The sequence below is a fragment of the Lepidochelys kempii genome, chromosome 20, assembly GCF_965140285.1.
Source record: "Lepidochelys kempii isolate rLepKem1 chromosome 20, rLepKem1.hap1, whole genome shotgun sequence".
In the NCBI taxonomy this organism is placed as follows: domain Eukaryota; kingdom Metazoa; phylum Chordata; order Testudines; family Cheloniidae; genus Lepidochelys; species Lepidochelys kempii.
This window is the reverse complement of record NC_136399.1, coordinates 23,689,788-23,715,732: the sequence shown is the minus strand read 5'-3', so window position 1 is coordinate 23,715,732 and position 25,945 is coordinate 23,689,788. Positions and strand designations below refer to the sequence as shown.

Below are 25,945 nucleotides of genomic sequence, written 5' to 3'. Positions count from 1 at the left end.
AGGGAGGTCTTACCTCCCCCCTCCACCCAGTATAAGAAATTGAATTGTTTGTAGACAATATTACTGTGTATAAGAAATTATGTCAGGTAAAGGCTTCTATGAAAGCATGTAATGTCTTGAACCTGACGGTCACTGGGAGGTCTGTATACAGGATAGAGTTATGAATATTGCCTATATGTGTCCAAAATTGTAATTATAAATACAGTGCAACTGCAGCCTCACCTCAGAGCAGCCTGGAGAGACAATCAGGCAGGGCACCGCCTCAAGGCCCCTAGCAATGTGCAGCCAGGAAGAGACAACGGCCTATGGTGGATCACTCCAGTTAATCGGAAAACAATGAAAGAACTTGAAACTGAAAAAAAGCCCACAGTGGGAACCACCCCAGCTCTGTGTAACTCTGAATGACCACGTTCTGAGAAAAAGGGGAAAAAAAATGACAAAGGGCAAAGCCTGTCAAACGGGAAGGGGTTTGAAGGGAAGCTTAGCTGGAAACCCAAGGTCAGCGCCCCCGGCTTGTCTCCACTTGACATTCTACAACGGCATCGTGCTGAAGTGTAGCCACTCCTGGAGCTGACGAGAGGAGTTCTCCTGTCGGGGTCGGTGATCGCCCTCCCCGAGATGCAGTAGCTGGGGCTATGGAAGAATTTTTCCATCCACCTGGAGCTGTCTATATTGGGACTTGGGTGCATGACTTAACCAGGTCACTCAAGGATGTGGATTTTTCACACCCCCAGAGTGGCCTAGTTAGACTGAACTAATATTCTTGTGTAGACCAGCCATACGTGAAACCCTGGATCCCCTCTAGTGCAGCAGGCCTGCAGGCAAACTGTTCAGAGGCAAGAGGTAACTATAACTAGAAAAGGAAATACAGCTCAGGCAGATGTGAAGAACCTGAGATTGCATCTTGACGTTTATTTTCTGGGTTACTTGTCTCTGTGCACTTTTCCTTGCTATCTCATCTCTGAGTCGACGATTTCCCTATTACGAAAATGTCTTTGTTGTGCAATCTGTGTGTGCTGAAGTGAGCCAATAATTGTGGGCAGGTTTCATGCCTTCGGGGCTGAGGAACCAGAGGGGAAAAGTCCGAGCGGCTGGTAGTTAAGAACTCGGGGAGATGGATTTGGGGGACTTGGGACCAGAAGGGGCGGCTGAGTTCACCCAGCTAGAAGTCACGAGCCTGGTGGGAGCCAGGGTGAAACCTTACGCTTGTGGGCTGGCTACTGGTGTCCGAGCGCTGACCCATAACAACGTTAAGACACCCAAAGTGACAAGGCAGGGGGTGAGAGAACCCCTTCCTGGTCTGGGTGCTCCCCTAACTGTTATAACACCCAGGAGTGACATTTGCATCTTTGGCAGGAGCATCACGTTGCTGGCTCGCATTCTGTTTGGGATCCAGGCGAACCCCGGAATTCCTACCTCACCGGTGACCCCTTTGTTAAAGGTACACTGTATTCTCCCAGAAGGGGGCAGCACTGAGCGTCACAGTTCACTGTCAGGTCCTTGGCAGCCAAAGGGACAGGTGGAGTCCAGGTGTGCAGGGCGTGTGTTCACATGAGATTCTTTGCTGAGCGCTTGTGCAGCCAAGTCACTCCCCCCCTTCCTCCCCCCCCCCCCCCCCAGTGCAGCCATGGTACATTTCCATTCATAGAATCATAGAATATCAGGGTCAGAAGGGACCTCAGGAGGGTCTAGTCCAACCCCCTGCTCAAAGCAGGACCAATCCCCGACTAAATCATCCCAGCCAGGGCTTTGTCAAGCCTGACCTTAAAAACCTCAAAGGAAGGAGATTCCACCACCTCCCTAGGTAACACATTCCCGTGCTTCGCCACCCTCCTAGTGAAAAAGTTTTTCCTAATATCCAACCTAAACCTCCCCCACTGTAACTTGAGACCATTCAAGGGCTCCCACTGTGCGGATTCATTCAGCCTATTGTTTCCCTCCCTTCCCTCCGTGTAACCAAGCCCACTAGATCCACCCCTCCACTCAGCAAGACAGAACAGGTTCACTTCATGTTGCCTCTAAAGGGCCAACAGGGATCACCTGGGCTAGGGCAAGGGATGAGTCCTCACTCTGTCACACCTGGGTCCGGCTGGTTTTGAAATGTTAGCTGTTAGGGTTGGCCAACATTTCATACCCACGAATTTAGACCATCTCTTTAAAGAGAGGGAGCGTGGCATATTCCAGCCCTTTACAATCAACAGGCTAAGTCACCTCATTTCAGTCGGGCGACACTCCCGGGCAGCCCGCTTGAGTCGGGCGATCTGATGGGCGCTTCTGGTTGACACGGTTTGCCAATTAAAATAAGGCCAGTTCAGCCCGGCAGGTAAATCCACGTATCGGACTCGCAAGACGAAATGCAGCTCCGCAGGGGACGTGCATCGTCATTTGTACTTTGCCAGTGCGCTCTCTATTAAAGACCCGGCTCCGATCCGCCATGGTCTTTAGGCTCCTAATTTTGAAATCATAGATGTACCAAATCCTGCTCCTGATGGCCATTGGGATTAGGAGCTGGCGTGAGACTGCACCAGTCTGCCAAATTCGCCATGCCTGTGAGTCACATCCACTTTGGATCACTGCCCCACTATGTCAGAGGCTTAATTATTTCCTTGCCTGTATCCCCCCATTGCCTCCTGCCCTATAGTTAGATTGTCAGCTAACTGGGATAGGGACCATCTGTTTGTGCCGTGTTTGAACAGCACCTTGCACATGATCCACGACGGGGTTTTTTTAGAAGCTACCATAATACACCTAATAAATCATGTACTGTACCCAGCACCATGGGGTTCTGGTTCATGACTGGTGTACCTCGATGCTACCATAATACACCTAATACTGCACAGTGGGGTGCTGGTCCATGACTGAGGCTGCTAGATGGAAATAGCGCGGCTCACTTGAGTCGTCACCTCGGCAAGCACGCTTGTTGCTCTGATCTGCAGCTATGTCAGCACAGCCAGCAAACTACCGGAAACCTCACCATCCCATTGTTTGTGTGAGTCATCTGTAGATACAATAGCTCAGCAGCATTGTTCTCCGCAGAGCTTAAAATAGATGAGCAGGGGTTCTCTGGCTGCTGTTCCTTTTATTGAGGTCATTTACAAAATAACGCCCCCCCAAAGTCTTTTCATTTGTAATTCGTAATTTTTTTTTTAAATTAAGGTGCATTTCTATTGCTGAAATAGTTTACACTCCTGTTTTTCCTTTCATCCCAAAGGGCTAGCGAATGTTTTGCCTGCTACTCACATTGCAGCTCCCTCTGGGGTGGGGCACAGCAGCTGGCTGACCGTGCAGCAAGTAGGAACAGGGCTCATTCACCGACCACGGAAAGGCAGCTACCTCTAGGTGGGGCATGGCAGCTCCTCAAGAGCAACACTTCACAATAGTTTAGGGCAGGAAAGCAGAAGGATCCCAGCTATCACCGCAGGACAAAAAGCAGGGTGGCAGAATTGGACGCTGGAACTGGGCCAGCACCCTGAGGTTAATGTCCTGGTTCCTGTGAAAAGGCTCATGTGGTCTCTAAGGAAGACGAGTGGTCAAGACCTTGGTTTTTCGTGTTTCATCTGAAATTCAGCCCTTCCAAATAACACAGCACCCCCACCCGGCTCCCTGCAGCGTGGCACCCCCGAAAGCTGCACTGGGACACTGGGGTCAGCTCTGACGGCACTGCGAGAGCGCTCCCTACTGAGCCTTCGTCCCTGCTCCCCCTACCACTCCAGGGTTCTCTGGCAGTCTCCCATCCGAGTACTTAGCACACCAGGTCAGCCTCTGAGAGCAGACGAAAACGCAGACAGCCATGGCGCTGGCTACAGCCAGTACACAGGAAACACAAGGAACTGAGATGCGATTTTTCCGTAGCATTCTTGGAGTCAAAACATTCGTCTGCTCTGAGCGAAGGAGAAGCCGTCAGATGGAATCTGGGGAGGTGTGAACCACCCACGCACACCCTAAAGAGATAACAAATTGTATCAGCCTCTGAGATAGGTTTGATCTGATGTACTGTGGCCTATTAAGTCCTAAAGATGCCACAGGGCCCCGTTCCCACCCACCAATGGCCCTTGGGAAGCAGAGAATAGCCATAGTGTAGCATGGTCTAGATAATACCTAGTCCTGCCATGAGCGCAGGGGACTGGACTAGATGGTCCCTCCCAGTCCTATGATTCTCTGATTCTATGCTCCAGCATTGCCCTGATCTGCCCCCAGTGCTAAGAACTGGGTTTGTGCAGAGCCCTTATACCAGTCCCACACCAGCTGGAGAGACCTCCCCAGACCCAGCTTTCTGGCAGGAGAAATTCTAAGGGCTTGTTTATATGGGGACACTCAGGAAAGTTAATCCAAATTAACTTTTAAGCGGATTACTTCAAGATAATGGAGTGGTTGTTATGGGACTTGATTACTAAAGAACTAACCGCAGGTAATGTAGTTCATGCAAATCAACTTGGGTTTACAGGAAACAGAGCCTGTCAAACTAACTGGAGATCTTTTTTTGGTGGGATTACAAGGTTGGTTGATAAAGGTCACACAGTTGATGTAATAGACTTAGAGTTTGTAAGGCGTTTGAGTTGGTGCCACACGACATTTTGATTGAAAAACCAGAAAAATTGAAAATTAACAAGGCACACATTAGATGGATTAAAAACTGGCTAACTGATGGCTCTCAAAATGTAACTGTAAATGGGGAATCGTCATCAAGCAGGGCTGTGTCCAGTGGGGTCCCACAGGGGTCAGTTCTTGGCCTTACGCTATGTAACATTTTTATTAATAACCTGGAAGAAAACATAAAATCATCACAAATAAAGTTTGCAGATGACACAAAGATTGGGTGAGTGGTAAATAATGAAGAGGACAGGTCACTGATTCAGAGCGCTCTGGATTGCTTAGTAAACTGGGTGCAAACAAACGCTATGCATTTTAAGATGGCTAAATGTAAATGTGCTCATCTAGGAGCAAAGAATGTCGGCCATACTTACAGTATGGGAGACTCTGTCCTGGCAAGCAGTGATCCTGATAAAGATGTGGGGGTCATGGTGGATAATCAGGTGAACAAGAACTCCCAGTGCGATGCAGTGACCAAGAGGGCTAATGCGATCTTGGAATGTGTAAACAGGGGAATCTTGAGTGGGAGTAGAGAGGATATTTTACCTCTGTATTTGTTACTGGTGCAACCGCTGCTGGAATCCAGTGCCCAGCTGTAGTGCCCAAAATTCAAGGAGGATGTTGATAAATTGGAGGAGCTTCAGAGAAGAGCCACGAGAATGATTAAAGGATTCGAAAACCTGCCTCATAATGAGACACTGGAGGAGCTCAAGCTATTTAGTTTAAAAAAGAGAAGGTGAAGGGGTGACTTGATCACAGTCTATAAGTACCGACATGGGGAACAAATATTTCATAATGAGCTCGCAGAGAAAGGTCTAACACGATCCAACGGTTGCAAGTTGAAGCTAGACAAATGCAGACTGGAAATAAGGCATACATTTTTAATGGCGAGAGTAATTAACCACTGGAACAATTTACCAAGGATTGTGGTGGATTCTCCATCACTGATACTTTTAAAATCAAGATTGGATGTTTTCCTAAAAGCTCTGCTCCAGGAATTATTCTGGGGAAGTTCTAGGGCCTGTGTTATCCAGAAGGTTGGACTAGATGATAATGGTTCCTTCTGGCCTTAGAATGCATGAATCTATGAACTGCATTAAACCCATGTGTGAACGCTCTTATTCAGAATTAAAACACCTTAATTTGGTTTAGCTTAATTCCCTTAGCCCCCCGCATACCCTGCTCCCTGCAGAACAGCGCCCCCTATCACCCTAAGGGAGTCATTCCCACCCACTTTAAGACTCCTTTGTGTTCCCATGGTCTAAAGGGGCTTGCTGAGTCTAGTTATTTGGGCTCAGATCCTCAAAGCTTCTCAGGTTGAAAACTTGGAAGTCTGGGCTTTAGATTCTAGCTGCCTATAGATTCCTCTTCTAACTAGAATTGCGGCCCAAACTAACCTTCCGGGCCTCAAAGGTCCCCTCAAACTTTTGGTCCAAATCTGGACCTGACTCCGCATTTTGTGTATGAGGGTGAACTGAAATCCTGGATCCAGAGTGACACTGGTGTCTGCAGTGTTGCCCAAGCCAGAAGGTCAAAAATCAAGAGTCAGGCCATTCAACTGGTTTAAAAATTATGGTTTAAAAAAATAAAGACACTTTGGGTTCTTTTTATTTGCCTTCTGCTTCCTGAGCCTTTCATGTGGCCCTCAGGATGAGCTTTCATGCCTCCACACCCAGAATGGTTAAGAAAAGTCATTTAAATTTTTTAAAGGGAAGCTGAGACTCTCCCTTATTCACAGGAGCTGGGGCTTTCTGAACAGCACCAATTATTGCAGGAGTTGGCGACATGGATCTGACCTTGATGGGTGCCCTCAGGCCGATGAACCAAAACCGGAGGATCCATCCCGAGGGCATAGTGCGCATATTCTGAACCACAGGTTTACAGGCTACACACTTTGACAAGGACTGAATCAGCGGTGGCATTCAGGGATCACCTCCCATGCTGTGCAAGATCTCTGCTTTATTCTGATTCCCCTTCCAACTGGCTGTGCATAACAACAGAGGTGGTGGCTGGGAAGCTCAGTCCTTAAAGGCACAATTGCCCAATACGCCACACCAGCGATGTCCAGAACGAGAAACATGCGCCCCGCCACAGCTCAGTGTATATGACATGCTCCCTTCTGTGTCTCATCCATCTTTTTGTTCTGTGTCCATACAGCGCCTAGCATAATGGGGATGCTGGTCCATGGCTGGGACTCCTAGGCGCTACTGTAATACACCAGATAAATAGTAACGTAGAGAACCTAGCACAATGGGATCTTGGCCCATGCCTGGGGGCCGGGACACTACCATAATACACCTAATAAATAATAATAACAATAATAATTTTTCACTGCCCCCCGCTCAGGGCTGTAGCAAACCCACATCCTCTGTGGGGCAGGCAAAGAGGGCACCGCAAGACCCGCACTGACTCATGAGTTCCATGCCCACCTCTGGTTTATTAAAAGAGGGTATGTTGCCCCCCGGCCCCACCTCCTGCAATCAGCCTCCCAGCAGCGAGAGTGCATTCCTAGCCCTTGCTTATTTCCCGCCGGGCTGTGCTAGGAAGTGATGCATCTGGGAGCCCTGTGGCAGACTCAGAACACGAAATGCTTTCCTCATGGTTAAGGGCCCTGGGGCGGCTTGCTGCAGCCGGGTGTTCCACTGATGCTCGGCTCCAGTTACGGCTGCTTCACGCTTCACACTTCACACCCCCGCTCTCCCACCCACTCAGCGGCTTTCCGTGTTCGCATCAGAACCTGGTGTGTCACTGCAGACAGCTGTGCCAGCCATGCCTCCCTTTCTCATGGGGGGGGTCTAGCGGTTAAAGCTGGGGGGGGTCAGGTCTCCTGGGTTCTAGTCCCAGTTCTATGGGGGTAGTGGGGTTAGAGCGGGGCGTCTGGGAGTCAGGACTCCCGGGTGGTATCCATGGATCTGGGTGGGGAGTGGGGCTGAGTAGTCAGAGCAGGAGGGCTGGGAGCCAGCCTTCCTCAGTTCAGCTGCCAGCTCTGGGAGGGAAGTGGAGTCTAGTGGGTGGAGCAGGGGAGGGTGGGAGTCATGGTACATGGGATCTAGGATGAAGTGTGCCAGTTGTTTAGCACAAGCGACTGGGAGTCAGGAGAGGTGCAGCTTAACCCATCCTATGGGAGGGAGCTTGGTCCGATGGTTAGATCGAGGTGAACGCCGAATCCGGGCCACTGGGATCAGGAGGGGAATGCAACCTGTCGGATCCAGCAGTGACATGTCCCCTGTGGTCCAGTGGCTAAGGCATTGATCGTGTTCTGATTTGGTGCAGACATCTCCAAATATTGCTCTGTAGCCACATTACTTAATGACAGTACAGGCCGCCAAGGGCCACAACACCCCCTCGAGGCAGAGGGGACGTGTGGTGGTGGGGGGGTCGTGTGAGGTCATGTACCCCCCCCCCCGCCCCCTGGATTTCTGCCAGGATTTATATGCCCTGCCCTGAACCCCACCAGAACCTGTAAATTGTGCCCTGCCCCCAATCACATTAACCAATTCCTCTGTCACCTTGGGACGCCCCCCCCTTTGCCGTTGGTTCCCCTCTTCCTACTGCCTTCCTCACCGTTTCTCCCAGTGCCCCAAAAGCATTTGACGTTCACCTTAGAAAGTGGCGATGAATTGTGACAGCAGCAGAACCTAACTGATTTTTCAAGAGAGATTTAGACATGAAAGAGCCTAAATCCCATCAACAGCCAATAGGACTTTGGCTCCTAAGTGCCTAAATCCCTTTTGGAAATGAGATTTCAGGATCCTTAAACTGGTATGCATTGCAACGTGAGTGCAGCAAATCCTGGCTACCTGCCAATCTCTGGGCTGCTGTTCCTCACCCTAGGCCAGGCCAGGGTCCAGGCCAGAGCGGGGAGCTGGCCTGGAGCCCCAGGCCAGTCTCAGCAAGGTCAGTCTCCCCTTTCCTCCACCTCAGCCCGAGTCACACTCCCCCCACTTCCTGATTAACACATTTCAAACTCCTCTTTGCCCTGCTCCCTTCCCATGCCATCACATGCTCCCTTTTCCACATCCCCTTCCCCATGCCATCTCACACCCCCCTCTGCCCATCTCCCCTTCCCATGCCACCTAACACACCCCTTTGCCCATCCTCCCTTCCCATGCCATCTCACACACCCCTTTGCCTATCCCCCTTCTCATGCCATCTCACACACCCCTTTACCCATCCCCCCTTCCCATGCCATCTCACACTCCCCTTGGTCCACCCCCTCTTCCCATGCCATCTCATGCTCCCCTCTGCCCATCCCCCTCCCATGCCATCTCACACTGAACTTTTCTGATCCCCTATCCCCTTTGCCCAGCCCCCTCCAATGTCATCTCACACCCCGTGATACTCTGTACCTCAGGCCTTAATGGCTGGATGCCGGGAGAACTGTAACACAAACTGCCTTTGAGATAGTCAGTGACTAACCTTCTTGCAGGAAACTAAGGGGGCAGGTGTGACACTCTGTACCTTGAGGGGACACCCTGCACCCCCATGTTCATCCTTATAATATGACTGTGTGGTATCCAAAGCAAAGTTTGTCATGTCGGGTGTCTTTGGAAGGCTCATGATGCCCTGAGCATTGTTGTTATAGTGAGGTTATAGGGTGTAATTTCATGTATATAGTTATGAGGCTGAAAATGTGTCCTCATGGCTTAAAACAAGGCCAGGCAAACACTCTCCAGGAGCAGAGGGGCAGCTCACACCTCATCAGGGCATGTATGGGACAAACCCAGCCCAGCCTCACAGGAACAAAGGACACCTGCCTAGGCAGCAACAAAGGATCTGTTGGACTCTGAAGTGAGTGAAACCCCTTCCCTGGGTCAGTTTGGGACTGCAGTGAGGTAATGCTCAGCTGACTCTGAAGGGGGTGGGGGGCAAAACCAAAAGGGAAGAAAGAACATGATAAAAGGGAGAGAGGTTTGCCATGCTCTTCCACCTACATCTCCAGACACCACACCCAACGACTGAGGCGCTGATCAAAGGGGAGAACCTGGCTGAAGGGCAACCAACCAGCCTGTGGTGAGAAGCATCTAAGTTTGTAAGGGCATGGAAAGTGTTAAGATCAGCTTAGAATGCATTTTGATTTTATTTATTGACCAAATCTGACTTCATAGAATCAAAAAATCATAGAATATCAGGGTTGGAAGAGACCTCAAGAGGTCATCTAGTCTAACCCCCTGCTCAAAGCAGGACCAATTCCCAACTAAATCATCCCAGCCAGGGCTTTATCAAGCCTGACCTTAATAACCTCTAAGGAAGGTTTCCACCACCTCCCTAGGTAACGCATTCCAGTGTTTCACCACCCTCCAGTGAAAAAGTTTTTCCTAATGTCCAACCTAAACTTGCCCCACACTGCAACTTGAGACCATTTCTCCTTGTTCTGTCATCTGCTACCACTGAGAACAGTCTAGATCCATCCTCTTTGGAACCCCCTTTCAGGTAGTTGAAAGCAGCTATCAAATCCCCCCTCATTCCTCTCTTCCACAACTAAACAATCCCAGTTCCCTCAGCCTCTCCTCAGAAGTCATGTGTTCCAGTCCCCTAATAATTTTTGTTGCCCTCTGCTGGACTCTTTCCAATTTTTCCACATCCTTCTTGTAGTGTGGGGCCCAAAACTGGACACAGGACTCCAGATGAGGCCTCACCAATGCTGAATAGAGGAGAATGATCATGTCCCTCAATCTGCCGGTAATGCTCCTACTTATACAGCCCAAAATGCTGTTAGCCTTCTTGGCAACAAGGGCACCCTGTTGACTCATATCCAGCTTCTTGTCCACTGTAACCCCTAGGTCCTTTTCTGCAGAACTGCTGCCTAGCCATTTGGTCCCTAGTCCATAGCAGTGCATGGGATTCTTCCGTTCTAAGTGCAGAACTCTGCCCTTGTCCTTGTAGAATCTCATCAAATTTATTTTGGCCCAATCCTCTAATTTGTCTAGGACCCTCTGTATCCCATCCCCACCCTCCAGCATATCTATCTCTCCTCCCAGTTTAGTGTCATCTGCAAACTTGCTGAGGGTACAATCCACGCCATCCCCCAGATCATTAATGAAGATATTGAACAAAACTGGCCCCAGGACCGACCCTTGGGACACTCCACTTGATACAGGCTGCCAACTAGACATGGAGCCATTGATCACTACCCGTTGAGCCGGACGATCTAGCCAGCTTTCTATCCACCTTATAGTCCATTCATCCAGCCTACACTTGTTGTGCTTTGACTTATAATCACTTAAAATCTATCTCTTGGAGTTAATAAATTTGTTTGTTTATTCTACCTGAAGCAGTGCATTTGGTTTGAAGTGTGTTAGAGATGTCCCTTGGGATAACAAGCCTGGTACATATCAATTTCTGTGTTAAATTGACAAACCCATATAAGCTTGCAGTGTCCAGCGGGCATAACTGGACACTGCAAGATGGAGGTTCCTAAGGTTGTGTCTGGGACAGGAGATATTGGCTAGTGTCATTTGGTTGCACAATCCAAGGAGCAGTTTACATGCCAGAGGCTATGCTTGAACAGCCCAGGAGTGGGGGGTTCTCACAGCAGAGCAGGGTAAGTCTGGCTCCCAGAGTCGAGGATTGGGGTGACCTAGCAGATCCCCAGTCCAGATAACACCAGAGGAACATCACAGTGGCACAGCAAGCCGAGTGTATATACAGTTTGTTACTTCAAGTGAAGTTCAACAAACTTTAAGCACTGATATTTCTGATTTTAAGTGAGTCTTAAGTTCAGTGGCTAACACTAGTCAGAGGAGATCACAGTTTTGTTATTTCCTGTTTGCTTATTTTGGGAAAGGGAAGTAAAAACAGGAAAGCAGGAAAATGAGTGAAAGCAGTGAAGCGATTGCGAAGTTGTAGCTTTTTAGGCTGCAGGTTGCAGAAAAGGAGAGGGAGCACCAGAGATTATTACAACTGAGAACTGGAGATAAAAGAAAAAGAGAACGAGAGAGAAAAAAGAGAAAGAGAGAGAGAGAGAGAGAGAAGAGAAAGAGAGAGACAGACAAGAAAGAGAGAGAGAGGTGCCACAAGTCCTCCTTTTCTTTTTAAGAAAGAGAAAGAGAGCAAAAACACCAGCTTGACCTGCTAGAGAAGCAGAACCAGAACCCCCCAACCCCAACGACTCCCATCACTCCAAAAATCCACAAATGGGAACACTTATGTCCTGCATACAGTGAGGAGGACGATATTGCTGAATATCTGACTACTTTTGAAAGACTGTGTGGAATACATGAAATCCCTGATGATAAGAGAGTTCCTTCCCTGATTGTGAAATTAACTAGTAAAGCTCGAAATGTATTCAATGGAATGCCTATTGAAGATGCTTTAGACTACTGTAAATTTAAAGATACTGTTTTGTGAAGTTTTCAGATTACCCCTGAAACATATCGAGTTAAATTTAGGAATCTTAAGAGGGAAATTGGTATGAGTAATGGGGCATATGTAAATAAAATGAAAGATTTGTTGGGAAAATGGAGAGGGGTAAGGAGGTGGCAAGTTTTGAAGGAACGCTTGATCTTGTGGCTCATATAAGGCTGATGTGAAGCAGTGTCTATGGGACAAAGATGTCAAGTCTGTGGACGAGATGGCTTTTTTAGTGGATGCCTTTGAACAGACTCAGGCGTCTATTGAGGGCAGGCCACAGAAAGAGGGGTTTACAACTGGTGGGAAGGGAGGATCCCATTTTGCCCCTGGGGAGAGAGAAAGGGGCTGGGGGCCTGAACAGTCTCTGACCCAAAAACAGCCCTCTACTGCTAATCCTCATCCCAAATCTCCTGTTAAAGCAGAAGAGCCCGGAAGGTGCTATCGGTGTAATTCCACTGATCACCTGAGGAATAGATGCCCTGTGCTAGGAGGAAGCAGGCAACCAATAGCTCATGTTAGTTCTGCTGTCCTCAACACAGAACCACCCCCAAGCAATGGAAACCGATCATATTGGTTCTGGGAGGTTAGCCTCTGCAGAACCAGATATGGAGCATGTTAAGGCTGTCCAAATTGATGGCAGGGAATACTTGGGGCAGAGGGATACAGGGGCCCAGATCTCTCTAGTTAAGCAGAGTGTGGTCCCAAAGGCCAGTATGTTGCCTGGCCAAATGGCAAAGACCGTGGGAGTGGGCAAATGCAGATTCCTTATACCACTAGCTAAAATCCACATGGCTTGGGAAGGTTTGGAAAGTGTTTTGACTGTGGGGGTAATGGAACACCTCCTAGTCGACCTGCTTCTTGGTAATCATTTTTTCTGTGTAGCTCAGGTTAAAATATTTGCCTGCAGCAGGAGGGGGTTTTATGCTGATACCCCCGAGGGAAAGGGTAAGAGTTTTCTCAGGAACTGCTGAGAGAATGGGAGAGAGTCTCCTTGATTCTTCTGCAGCAGGGGGAAGCCACATGCTTCCAGATGGGAGGGTGGTTGAGACAAATTCCTGGACTGCAGCTGAAGGCATCACCACATCAGGAAGGGATGGGAGCGTAATGCCTGCCAGGGAGAGAATTGTCCAGGTTATTAGCTGCCAGCAGGTCGCAGCTGAACCAGAGGCAAAACTGGCTCTAGGGAGCACAGAGAAATTTGTCCCAGAGGAGAGCCCAGAGAAGGGGCAGAGGATCTCAAAAACCACTGAGGTGGGTGAAGATTCCTGTGACTCTGTAACACAGGGAAACAGGGTGCTTCCAAGTATGGGAGAGGCTGAGACTAGCTCCTTCACAGCAGAAGACAACATGCCCCCAAGTGCAGGGGCAGGAGAGGGGTTGTCAGTGATTATGAAAACTGCCCCAGTTGTTAGCTGGCAGAGTTTTGCAGATGAACAAGGGACAGAACTCTTCCTAGGGAGCACAGAGAAACGTGTCTTAGGACGGGGCCCAGAGGAGGAAACTGGGGAAGGAATAGTGCGGGCACAGGAATGTCTCCTCGCTGGTCATTTGGGAGAGGATGCCCAGGACAGAATGGCTGAGTCAGCATCTGTGCACCCAGGCACTCAGCCTGTGACTTGGGTTTTGAGGGGGGACCTGTGTGACCGACTTCCTGGAGGGGAGCAGTCACACAACTGACTTCTCTGGGACAGAGAAAGGGGTGGCGGAGGGTGCCCCAATCCAAGTCCCAGTTTGTCAGGATGCTATTTCTGATAAGTTTTTTGGAAGTAACTGTGTCTCTTTACATCAAGATGCAGCTCCAGTGCCTGGACCTGAGACCAGGAAATTGCCAGGTGGTAATTTGTGAGAACACAAATGACCCACCTGACAGAAAAGGGGGCGTTTTCCCTCAGGCTGGTGAGATGCAGAGAGCAGTTATGGAAAAGCTGATGGGGAAAGGTACTTCTGATCAAAGGGTAAGCACACCTAGCCCAGAGGGCACAGATCACAGCCCTCTCGGGCACAGGGAAGGACTCAGTGCTGGGAGGGGGAAACACCGGGTAACCCCAAAAGAGGAGCTGTATTTTCTGTATATGTACAGTCCTGGGGTTGGGAGACTGCTCCCCAAAGGGCCAGCCAATGTGCAGGATCCCCCTGAACACCTACCTTGCCAGACCCTGAGGCACCAAAATTCCAGAAACCTGATTAAATTAAGAGCCCACACAGAGGGGAACACTGAAGGGAAAGAAAAGCCAGTGACTGATTACATGGGAGAGAGTCAAAGGACACCCTGGGTGATGAACAAACTAACCTCAAACTAGAATATCTGAACAGAGGGCCTGGTATTATTAAGATACCTGTAAATGTCCATCTGTGATAAAATGTTTTGGTAAGTTTTGGGGCTAAGAATTTTGACACGGATGTTAAACCTTGTGCTAATGCTACTTTTCAGTTAATACCTGTAAACAGACCACAGCAGAGAAACCACAACAAACCTGGTTTGCTGGATGAGGGGGAAACTGAGGCATGCTGCCTTATGGCCTTAATGGTTGGATGCCAAGAGAACTGTAACACAAACTGCCTTTGAGATAGTCAGTGACTAACCTTCTTGCAGGAAACTAAGGGGGCAGGTGTGACACCCGGTACCTTGGGGGACACTCTGCACCCCCATGTTCATCCTTATAATATGACTGTGTGGTATCCAAAGCAAAGTTTGTCATGTCGGGTGTCTTCGGAAGGCCCATGATGCCCTGAGCATTGTTGTTATAGTGAGGTTATATGTTGTAATTTCATGTATATAGTTATGAGGCTGAAAATGTGTCCTCATGGCTTAAAACAAGGCCAGGCAAACACTCTCCAGGAGCAGAGGAGCAATTCACGCCTCATCAGGGCACGTATGGGACAAACCCAGCCCAGCCTTACAGGAACAAAGGACACCTGCCTAGGCAGCAACAAAGGATCTGTTGGACTCTGGAGTGAGTCACCCCCGATCCCTGGGTCAGTTTGGGACTGCAGTGAGGTAATGCTCAGCTGACTCTGAAGTGGGGGGTGAGAGGCAAAACCAAAAGGGAAGAAAGAACATGATAAAAGGGAGAGAGGTTTGCCATGCTCTTCCTCTCTCTTCCACCTACACCTACAGACACCACACCCAGCGACTGAAGCGCTGATCAAAGGGGAGAGCCTGGCTGAAGGGCAACCAGCCAGCCTGTGGTGAGAAGCATCTAAGTTTGTAAGGGCACGGAAATATCAGCTTAGAATGCGTTTTGCTTTTATTTCATTTGACCAAATTTGACTTCTTGTGCTTTGATTTATAATCACTTAAAATCTACCTTTTATAGTCAATACATTTGTTGGTTTATCTTTACCAGTGAGTTTGTATGAAGTGTGGGGCAAATCTGCTCAGGTTGGCAAAGGCTGGTGTATGTCCACTTTCCATTGTTGAAGTGGTGAACCAATTAATAAATTTTCATTGCCCATCTTGGGCAGTACAAGATGGTATATTCCTGGGGTACAGTGCTGGGAACTGGGGGGATTTGGCTGGTGCCTTTCTCTGCGGGATTGATGAGTGGCTCTGGGAGCATTCTAGCTGGGTGTGGGGCTCCACATGCAGTTGTGCTGAGTGATCGCAGCTCCTGGAGGGGTTTGCTGCTGGTCACTAGCAAGGCATTGTGAGAGACAGCCCAGGCTGTGGAGAGTGCAGGGGGCACAGTCCCAGGCCACATCCCGGTCCCAGGCTGAACCCCAGGGAGATCCCGTCACACCATCTGACCCTCCCCTTAGCTCAGCCCCCTCCCATGCCATCTCAAACACCCCTTTGCCCATCCCCCCTTCCCATGCCATCTCACACTCCCCTTGGCCCACCCCCCGTTCCCAGGCCACCTCACACTCCCCTTGGCCCACCCCCCGTTCCCAGGCCACCTCACACTCCCCTTGGCCCACCCCCCCTTCCCAGGCCACCTCACACTGCCCTTGGCCCATCCCCCTTCCCCATGCCACCTCACACTCCCCTTGGCCCACCCCCCCTTCCCAGGACACCTCACACTGCCCTTTGCCCATCCCCCTTCCCATGTCATCTCATGCTCCCCTTAGCCCATCCCCCCTTCCCATGCCACCTCACACACACTTTAGCCCATCCCTCCTTCCCTCACACTCCCCTTGGCCTCACACTCCCCTTGGCCCACCCCCCCTTCCCATGCCACCTTACACACCTCTTTGCCCATCCCTCCTTCCCATGCCACCTCACACTCCCCTTGGCCCACCCCCCCTTCCCATGCCACCTCACTCACCCCTCTGCCCACCCCCCTTTCCCATGCCACCTTACGCACCTCTTTGCCCATCCCTCCTTCCATGCCACCTCACACTCCCCTTGGCCCACCCCCCCTTCCCATGCCATCTCACGCTCCCCTTGGCCCACCCCCCTTCCCATGCCACCCCACACACCCCTCTGCCCACCCCCCCTTCCCATGCCACCCCACACACCCCTCTGCCCACCCCCCCTTCCCATGCCCTCTCAGTCTTTCTTCCTATGCCCTCTCTCTCACTTATCCCGTCTTTCTTTCACACTCATCAGTTCTTTCTCACGCATCCCCGTTCTCCGCCTCTCTCCCCCCCGCGGCCCCGGGCCGGGCTCCCCATGATGGCTCCCCGGCCCGGGCTCCCCATGATGAGCGCGCTGCTTTCCCCGCAGCTCTCTTTCCTTTCCTGCCCCCGGCGCTGTCAGTGGAAATTCTCAGCCGCGCTCCCGCTTCCCTCGGCGCCTCCCTCCCTTCCTCCCGGGTCCGCCCCGCGCCTATAAAGCCCCTGCGCTGGGCGCCGCTGGCTCATTTCGGCCTCGGACCCCCCCCAGCCCGGAGGGAGCAGCCGCCTGCCCCCATGACGGCTCTAGAGCGCAGCCAGGACCCCGAGAGCCTCCTCCAGGCCGGCTCCCGGCGCGCCTGCCCCTGCCGGAGCCTGGACTGGTGCCTGCTTCTGGGGCTGGGCGCCCTGGGCGCAGCGCTCCTGACGCTCGCCTTGTTCTCGGTCTGGAGGGTCCTGCCCCCGCCGCTGGAGACCCCCGAGCGCTCCCTCCTCTCGCTCAGCATGGGAAAGGTAACGGAGTGGTGGGGAGGCGTCTGTCCAGCCCAGGGTCCCCTGCCTGTCTGCCCCAGCGAGCGGGGGCCCCCATCTGTCTCCCTGCCCACAAGGCAGGGGTCTGTGGGTCTGGCCCTTCCCCTCCTGCCTGTCTGTTGCTGGAGCATGGGGATCGGTCGGTCTGGGGGCGGGGGAGATCTGTTTGTCTGGCCCCGCTGGGGGTGCGGGTGGGCTCTGTGTGTGCGGAGATAGGGGGGGTAGCATCTCTCCCCTTGGCTAGCTGTCTGTCTCCGTGCCCCTGTGGGGTCCTCCTCTCCCGCTTTCCATACCAGACCTTCCCGACCCCTCTCCAACACTTGGTGTAAACACCCGAGTGCACTAGTTGTTTGGGCAGCCAGTGCTTAACCGCTTCACGAGCAAGGAGCTGCATGCTGAGGAAGGGTGGCCTAGGGGGTAGGGTGCTGGCCTGGGCCGAGGGAGACTTGTGTCGAATTCCCAGCTCTGCCACAGACTGTCTGTGTGACCCCGAGCAAGTCACTTCATCTCCCTGCATCAGTTTCCCCACTCTCCTATGTCACAGGAGTCCTGGGCAGTGTCCAGATGCTACAGGCATGGGAGGAGGATGGTGTGAGGCAGCTGATTCTTAATCTTAGGGCACAGTGGGTGATTTAGGGATGTGGCACTTTAAGCCCTAAATCTTCTGTCAGCTGCCAGTAGTTGCTGTAGGTTTTGTCACGGATCCTGCCAGCTAAGCAGGACTGGGAGAGAGGTGCTGGAATGCTTTGTGTAGCGGGCAATGCTGAGACCCACCGAACCAAACTGTAACCCTTGTATGTAATGGAAACCACTTCCAGCCAGGGGGTGCGGGCGCACCCCTGCTTCCAGCACCTATGATAGGGAGCGCTCTCCATTTAACCCAGTGCTTGACTTGCCCCCTTGGGGCCCAATTTCTAGAGGTGCTGGGTTCTTGCGACACAAACTGAAGTCAACAGCTGCCACAGGCATAACTTGAAAACCAGGCCTGGGACGTCACAGGAAAACAGCCCAGAAACCCCAGCGCCCGCCTTTGTAAACTGTCACTGTGTGTGACCAGTCAGGCTGCTGGAAAGTCCTTTTCATTCCAGCTGTCAGCATCTCCGCTCTAAAGTTCTGCATCTCAACTTCCCCAAAAGTTGGCCTGCGCTCGGGCCCTGCCTTTGAGTCTATGCCCATTGGATCTAGTTTATATGATCTAGTTGGTGCTGCTCTCTTCGCTCCTGTGTCTGGGGGTGGGAATAGTATCTTGTCTGACCCTTGCAGAAAACAGCTGTTCTCGAGCATGGTCAAGTGCATCTTTGTTTGTAAAACAAACACTCTCTTTCCTTCTTTTCAGGAGGCTGGTGCCCAGGTATTGCCCACAAGCGGTGAGTATTTTACAGTTACTTGACATTAATGGCTCATGTTTTCCCCTTCCTGAAGGGGGAAAAAATGGGAGTTTGGGGGATCTAAATCCCTTGGAAGCTCTGGGATGGGAGACTAATAGATTGTTTGCATCGCTGGTATACACGAACCAATGTAACTGCTGTCCGCCTGTGGCAGGGTACTGGATAATTCCCCTAGCCTCATGCCATTTGTGCATCAAAGGAGACTTTAAAACTCATGCTGTTTGTACAGTAGGGAAATCTGTCTCTGTCACACTGCAGATCTAAGCAGGTTTGAGCTGGACCAATACTTAACACCTCTCCCATCCAACTAAACCAGTGATCATTTAATCAGGGGTGCTCTATCCTCTAAACCAGACCCCCAGACCACATTACATTTTGGATGCAATGCCAAACCAAATTCTTGTCTACTCCTGCTCCCTTAGGCAAAAATCCTGTAGGTTGCTACCTTCACTGTCTTGACTAAATTCAAACTCTAGTTATATTCTGCCGACCTAAACCACAGACATACTTTCTGTTGGATAAGTGAGATCCCCCATTTGCTTCCTCTCTGAAACTGGGTGGCTGTCACAGGAGTATTGTGAAGTGTTCAGACATGAAGGTAGTGGAGGAGGAAGGCGTAAGACAGATGATTCTTAAATTTGAGGGCACAATGGAGGATTTAGGGATGTGGCACTAAATTGCTCGTAAATCCGTTCTGCTCCACCCCAGAGGTGGCTGCATTTCCACGGTAGACATAAGTGATTCTGACGTATCAAGCTGCTGGAGTCAAGCAGTGAGTGCTTTTGAGGTCTCTCTGCGTGAAAGAGCCATAAAAGAGACGGGTTTCAGAGTAACAGCCGTGTTAGTCTGTATTCGCAAAAAGAATACAGACTAACACGGCTGTTACTCTGAAACCTGTCATTATGCAAGGCACTGCATTTAGCCGTATGGAGTGGAAATCTATCAACTGCATGAAAAAACTTGTACAGATACAGACGATACATCTGAAGAAGTGAGCTGTAGCTCACGAAAGCTTATGCTCTAATAAATTGGTTAGTCTCTAAGGTGCCACAAGTCCTCCTTTTCTTTTTATAAAAGAGACGGTGAGGTGGTGCTGATTTGTTATTTCACCTAACCACTCGACCTCTGGGGGCTCGCCAGCCTCCTGACTTGGACAAATGCATCGGTAACAAGGCTGTGTGGATGTATTTCCCAGCCTCCGAAGAGTTAACGGTGGATTTTTCTCTCCCTGCAATGATTGCTGCTGTATATTTCATGAGCACCTCACCCCTCCTAGAGTCAATGCCCGTTGTCTTGGTTATACGTGCTTGGGAGAATCCAGTAGGGTGTCTAGAAAGGGGGCACTGTGACCATATAGGATACAGACTCTGCCTAAAGGCTCCGTTAAGGCAGAGCATAAAGAGAAGGCTGTGGAGATAGGAATCTAGGGTGCGTTGCCAGCAGCGGACCCTAGAGAGTGCTAAAGCTCTGAATACCTTGTTCATGGCTCATGCGAACAGAGTCCCGGCCGCTAGATTGACATGAGTCATGTTGGCTAATTCTGCAGCATGTGACCTTCTCCTGCCTATGGGAGTGGGAAGGAAATGGTTTCACTGCTTGCAAAAATAACACCGGATGCAGAGAAGTCCTAAGGCAGCGGTCCCAGGGTGAGGAAATGCCTGTAAACCCCCTGGCTCGGACCCATGAGCTCGTACTGGGGCTGGATCGTCAGTAGCCATAGCTCAGGGCTCTGCGGTAGGATGGCCCCATCCTGCATGGAGCTGAGGATTGGGGTGGTTAGACAACCCCTGCCGCTAAAGGAGAACCTCTCATTAGCTCTTGTCAGTGCAGAGCCGGACACATGGTTGAACAGTTAAGACTCCATCCAGCAGAGGTCACTGCGGTGCATGCATTGACTAGCCAGTTCACTCCTACACTCCCATACTTTGTAGGCCCTAGCTCTAACGCCCTTTTCATCACTGCTTTGCAAAGGTCGCAATCATTTCTCCCCATTTTGCAGCTGGGGAAACTGAGTATTTATCCCCACCTCTTCAAAGATGACTAACATGCCTTCCCTCTTCTACCCTGTTTCTGCAGATGTAATCCAGGACAGGGTAATGGGGTTCTATCACGCCACGGGTATTGATGGAGTGGTTTTCAGCTCCAACTTCAACTACCACGACACCTCGCACAAGCTGGAAGTGAAGGTCGGAGGCCTCTATTTTATCTACGCCCAGCTTGCTGTCAAATGCATTGCCAAGTGCAGCAAGAAGCAAACAGTGGAACTGATTATCAAGCAGGTGTCCGGAGACACCCACAGCCGTGTTCTGACCATCTCCCTGCACTTGTCCTCCAAGTCGGAAGAGACCATGTCCAAGTTCTCGGCGGTTCTGCAACCTCTGAAAAAAGGGGACTCTCTCTATGTGGTGATGAAAACTAATAAAACAGACATCGAGAACTGGCAGCTGGACCAAACCAACAAAAAAGACAACTTCTTTGGCCTCTTTAGGCTACCTAGCTCTGCTGACCAATAGGTGGGAGCAAGGACCTCTGCGGTGGGAGTGGCAGTCTGTATATCACCTTAGGTTCTCTTGGACTCTGCTAGAGGTTGTGGAGGCTAGATTCCACCCAGCTAAATGCCCAGGGTAACAATCAGCAGCAGACACTGGGGAAACATGGGTGTGTTGCTAGCTCTGGGACAGCACCATCGCTTTGAGTGGCGACAGCTGGTTTCCATTCGAAGCAGGACTGAAACGGAAGGAACACGCTGTGAGGCGTGCGCTTGCCACACCAAAGAACTGGCGTGGGTCTGGTTTTCGCAATCAGTGATATTTATTATTATGTGTTTCTTTATCATTCTGTAATTTATTGTAAGCAACTGGGAGATTGAATGAATGGTGCTGCTTTTTTTTTTTTAATTTTTGTGTGGGGATTGCTCTAAATGTTGACAAGGACAGACATTTCCATTGGGGCACACGGCAACCTGAGTACTGACGTAGTAATTCCCATGACTGTCAGTATTATAATTGTCCGATCACTGCTGCATGTGGTATTATGTCATCTGTCTGGTCTTATGGCGGCTAGGGTATGGTGCTTATCAGTGTGGTTTAGGCATTGCCCGCTGCTGGCTGGCATTGCAACTGCTCAGTCATGTGTCATAGGCCCTGCATTGCTGAAAGCTACTGAAGATTCTCTTTTAGTAGAAGTAGATTGAGGCCTGTTCTTCTGGAGCAGGAAGGTCTGAGATCTATCTGAGCTTGTCACCATGAAGCCCTAAGAGGCGGCAGATTTGTTACAAGAGCGTGTTTGCCTAATCATTATATTTTGCATTCTGTGATTATGTGTCTGACAGTGACTAGTGTCAGCATCTGTGTGGGCCCCCCCCAAAAAAATTTACTACTAAAAATACACATATGAAAATGCATCTGTTTGAAGCTTAATTGGAAAGAGTCCATTTAGAATTTAAACAGCCTTCTGCGATGCTCCTAAAATTGGGTCTTACTCACTAGCGCAATGTCTAGTCAATTTCCATTTCCTGGTTGTGGTGTTAGCTGAGGGTGGAAATTGACTAGCTGGTTTCCACTGTACAATCGGAGTGACAGGCAAACAGCGTAAATAGGATTATTAAAAAAACGTATTTCACCCCTAATTGTCACCAGGGCCAGGGGTCGCAACAGCTTTCACAGGAGTCTTCTTGAGTTATTTAAGCGGATTGTGATGATTTTTACAGCAATTTAGAGAGGCTTAAATTAGCAGATACAATAGTTGCCAACTTTCATGGCTTTGAGGAGTCTTGGGATATTTAGTCCTTTTCTTAAAGCCCCAGGCTCTGGTGTCACGTGAATGCATCAAAGTCTCAGGAATCGTTCCCCCCCCCCCCCAAAAAAAAATCAATCCTAGCTCTAGTTTGTGGAGAAACGCTGGAAAAAAGTGGCCCCGAAAGGTGCAAAATCCAGAAAGCAAATAAAAAGAATTCCAATTTTATTTATATCCATTTTAAATTTCCTGATTTTTTTTTTTGAGCCAAGCTCACGATTTTTGTGCAGCCTGACTTGTGATATTTTGAATGCTTGGGACTGGTAACCCTGCACAGAGCAACTACAATCGTGCCAATAACTTGACTTCAAACTGCACTTATCAAAGGCTCGGGTCTATCACTGCAATAGCATTACTTGGAGTAAGATACTATTCCGCCCGCAGAAAGTGAGCAGTGCTGGCTCCTAAGTTATTGGGGCCCTGATCTTTTCATTAAAGGAGAGGAGACTGCAGCTTGCCTTGACTTCAGCTGGAGTTGGAGGGATTTTGCACTTCTGGAATAAAGACTTCCATAGCTTGCTCCTGTTCTGTTGCATTGATGCTCTTCTGAACCCCTTAGGTAAAGCAACAGTGGTTCCAGACCTGCGTGTTTTTAATACAAAACACCCATGGTCTGTGAAAGCTTGTCTGACATTCAGATGTATGTATTTTCTTCCTCCATACTGGGGTATATTTAATATATGAATATACAGTTTATTTATTAACAGTCCATCATTTCCAACCAGTGGATTAATCCACAAGTACTAAGCTCAACTCAGTCAGGAGTGAGTTTAGAGGAGTAGTTTCTTAACCTTTTCCATCCTTTACAAAAAGAATCTAGGGATTCCCTTTTCCTCTCATCCTAAAGAGTGTGAAAGGGTGTAACCCCATAGGCAGAGAACCTCTGATTTTAGGACACTTGTTCTCTGGTGTCTGGAAAGAACTTGTTCTCATCTATTTAAATAAGACCTGAACTGTGTGCACGGGAAGAACTAAGACTCAGGTGTATTATTATCATATATGCTCTAACTTGTTTTGTAAAAACACTTCTGGAATATATATACTATATATTTAGTATGCACTTTAAATGGCTTATTTATTTTAATACAGCAGTTAAAATGGACGTGTCCATCAATAATAAACTATTTATACTCAAGAGTCTGAGTGAACTTGCACTGTATTTTATAAGCTGGTTTCTTTGATCCTTTTGGGCCCAACGCTCCAGACGTACTGTTGTAAGGAGGAAGGTGAGTTGAGGCAGTTCAGAATCTGCTTTTCTGTGTTAATTATCCAGCAGATCCGTCCTTTGGAAAAAGCCACGCTGTCTAACCTGGCCTTTCTCCCCTATTGGTCGGTGAAAATTCAGCTTGGCCTTAGAGCTAAAGAACTATAAGTCCAGTAATGAATAGCCCTGGATTGGTCTGGGGAGATGGAGCCTATGTGGTTTTGTAAGTTTGTCACATGGTGTAGCGAGGCAACGACTCACCGGTGCGGCACCTCCTGCTGGTCGTCTGGGAATTAGCTCTTTCCAGCCTTCGGAGCGCCCTCTGCAGGCCAGTGTCTCACCTGACGCTGGCCCTGTGTCCCTCCCGGACCCTGTGCCCCTTTACCTTGGGGTGCTGCCCCCTGGCAGTGTCCCAACACTCTGGGTCTCCCCTCCCAGGGAACCCCCAACCCTCTAAACCCACCTTGCCTCAGTGGCTACTGCCAGTCATCTAGCTCCCGCTCACTGGGGCAGACTGCAGTCTGTAAACCACTCATCATGGGCAAGGGGGTTTGGACCAGCTGCCTCTGCCTAACCCCAGGCTATACCTCTGCAGCCCCAGTACCTCCGTAGGCCTTGCACAAGGCCTGCAGCCTGGGGAGTTAACAGGCTGCAGCTCCCCAGTTCCTCTTACCTTTCCCCAGCACTGCTCCGCTCAGGTACCCTGCTCAGCTCCCAGGCAGCCAGGTCCTCTCTCAAGAGCTAGAGAGAGTCTTCTGCTCCTGGCCCCCAGCCCTCTTATAAGGGCCAGCTGGGCCCTGATTGAGCTGGCCACAGCTGTGGTCAGCTACACAGTCAGCTTCCCCCAGCTGTTTGTAATCCCTTTTACCCAGCCACAGCCCTCTCCAGGGCTGCTTTTAACCCCTTCAGGGCCGGAGCGGGGGCACCTCACTCCCCTACACATGGCCAAAACTTTTACTGGTACCTTTGCTTCTACATCTCCAACCGGATGGATCTTGAGCCTCACGCTTAAGAAGTGACCTCAGCTGGAGCGGTGGGTGCTGACCACGTAGACACCAAGGCCCTGAGTTTCACAGTTGGCTGCTAAATTCAGTGCCTGCTGCTGAAAATGTTGGTCTGCCCCATCCCACGGTGAGTCACAGAGCTAACTCCCATAGGAGTCCTTGGCTCTGCCCTCTTCCACTCACCCTTTGAAAGAAGACGCAGAATTGTTCTTGTTTTCTTGGTGCGGATCGGAGCAACTTCATTGCTTTCTGTGGAGTCGCTCAACAGTTGCCCTGGGGTAAAAGAGAGCAGAATCTGCCTCATGGCTACTTCTCCCAACCTTCTGGAGGTTTTGCCCGACATTAAAACTTGAGTGACTTTCCAGAGTTGCTGGTCCTTTTATGGTCCATCCATAGGAGGTTACCCAACAAGGAGACTTTGGGTCAGGGTGAATGCAAGACATTTCCCAAGTTTTGGTCAGGAAACCTACTCTTAAGCCAGCTCCAAGCGATGTGGTGGCACCAAAGAGCATTCCCGGTCTTCTGGAAAGATCGCCCAATGGGGTCACGTGTGAGCATCTTCCCTCGAGCATCTGCTCCTGAATGGGCTTGCTCTGGAAACATTCAGCACCATGTTGAGCTGGAAATGAATCTAGAGACAGCCGAACTACCTCACGCGGGACTCTCAAGAGAACCAGTCTCTGGATGGGATTTTATTAATCCTTTTCAAAAGGTCCTGGATCACTGAGAGACAGGAATTCATTTAGGGATTGATTCTACTTTGGGGCTAGTCCAGCCAACTGTCCCAGGCCAACATACACCACCACTTCCCAGGGAGCGAGCTTATAAGAGGGGGAAAGTTGTCCCTCTATGGTCCATCCAGCCCTTGGCCTCAGCTAGTCGCCTCGGGGTGGGCAGGAAGCTCCCTGTCAAAGGATCCAGCCTGTCCTCTTGCTGAGACATGCCTCTTCATTCAGCGGCTGTTGGATGCCGGACTGCTTGTTAGGATATAGACATTCAGGCCTGTCTGCAGAGGCCTCTGCTTTAAGAATTTAGGTGTATTTTTATCACTTAGCTAGTTATGGAGGTATAAAACAAAGACGGAAACTCATAGTCTGCCTGTGTATGGGCCTTCTCTCGCTAGGAGACTCTGAGCCCCGGCTCTTAGGCTAAGCCGGGGTGGCCAACCTGTGGCCCCGGAGCCCCATGCGGCTCCTCAGAAGTTAATATGCGGCTCCTTGTACAGGCACCGACTCTGGGGCTGGAGCTACGGGCGGCAACCCTCCAATGTGCTCACGGCTCAACCCCTGGCTCTTCCCCCACTCCACCCCCCCACCCCCTCCCATGAGGCTGCCCTGCCCTCGCTCCTCCCTCCCCCTCCCCACCCCCAGCCTCCTGCATGCCATGAAACAGCTGATCGGGAGGTGCAAGGAGGGAGGGGGAGGCGCTGATTGGTGGGGCTCCTGGTGGGTGGGAGGCACGGGGAGTGGTGGGGCGGGGGGAGCTGACGGGGGGGGGGGGGGCTGCTGATGTATTATTGTGGCTCT

General features: G+C 50.3%; 1 protein-coding gene across 1 annotated transcript; it reads left to right on the top strand.

Moving 5' to 3' along the window:
* Positions 1-16,765: 16,765 nt before the first annotated feature.
* On the top strand, positions 16,766-23,346 carry TNFSF9 (TNF superfamily member 9). Its single transcript, XM_073318319.2, has 3 exons — positions 16,766-17,010; positions 18,365-18,395; positions 20,493-23,346. The coding sequence occupies exons 1-3, from the start codon at positions 16,795-16,797 to the stop codon at positions 20,927-20,929; spliced, it is 684 nt and encodes a 227-aa protein (XP_073174420.1). The 5' UTR covers positions 16,766-16,794; the 3' UTR covers positions 20,930-23,346.
* The last annotated feature ends 2,599 nt before the right edge of the window (positions 23,347-25,945 follow it).

Bases quoted from the DNA above. Each gene is read 5' to 3' on its own strand.
- TNFSF9 (XM_073318319.2), top strand. From the start codon at position 16,795: ATGACGGCTCTAGAGCGCAGCCAGGACCCCGAGAGCCTCCTCCAGGCC. The intron at 17,011-18,364 runs GTAACGGAGTGG...CCTTCTTTTCAG, and splicing joins TCTCGCTCAGCATGGGAAAG to GAGGCTGGTGCCCAGGTATT. The intron at 18,396-20,492 runs GTGAGTATTTTA...CTGTTTCTGCAG, and splicing joins CCAGGTATTGCCCACAAGCG to ATGTAATCCAGGACAGGGTA.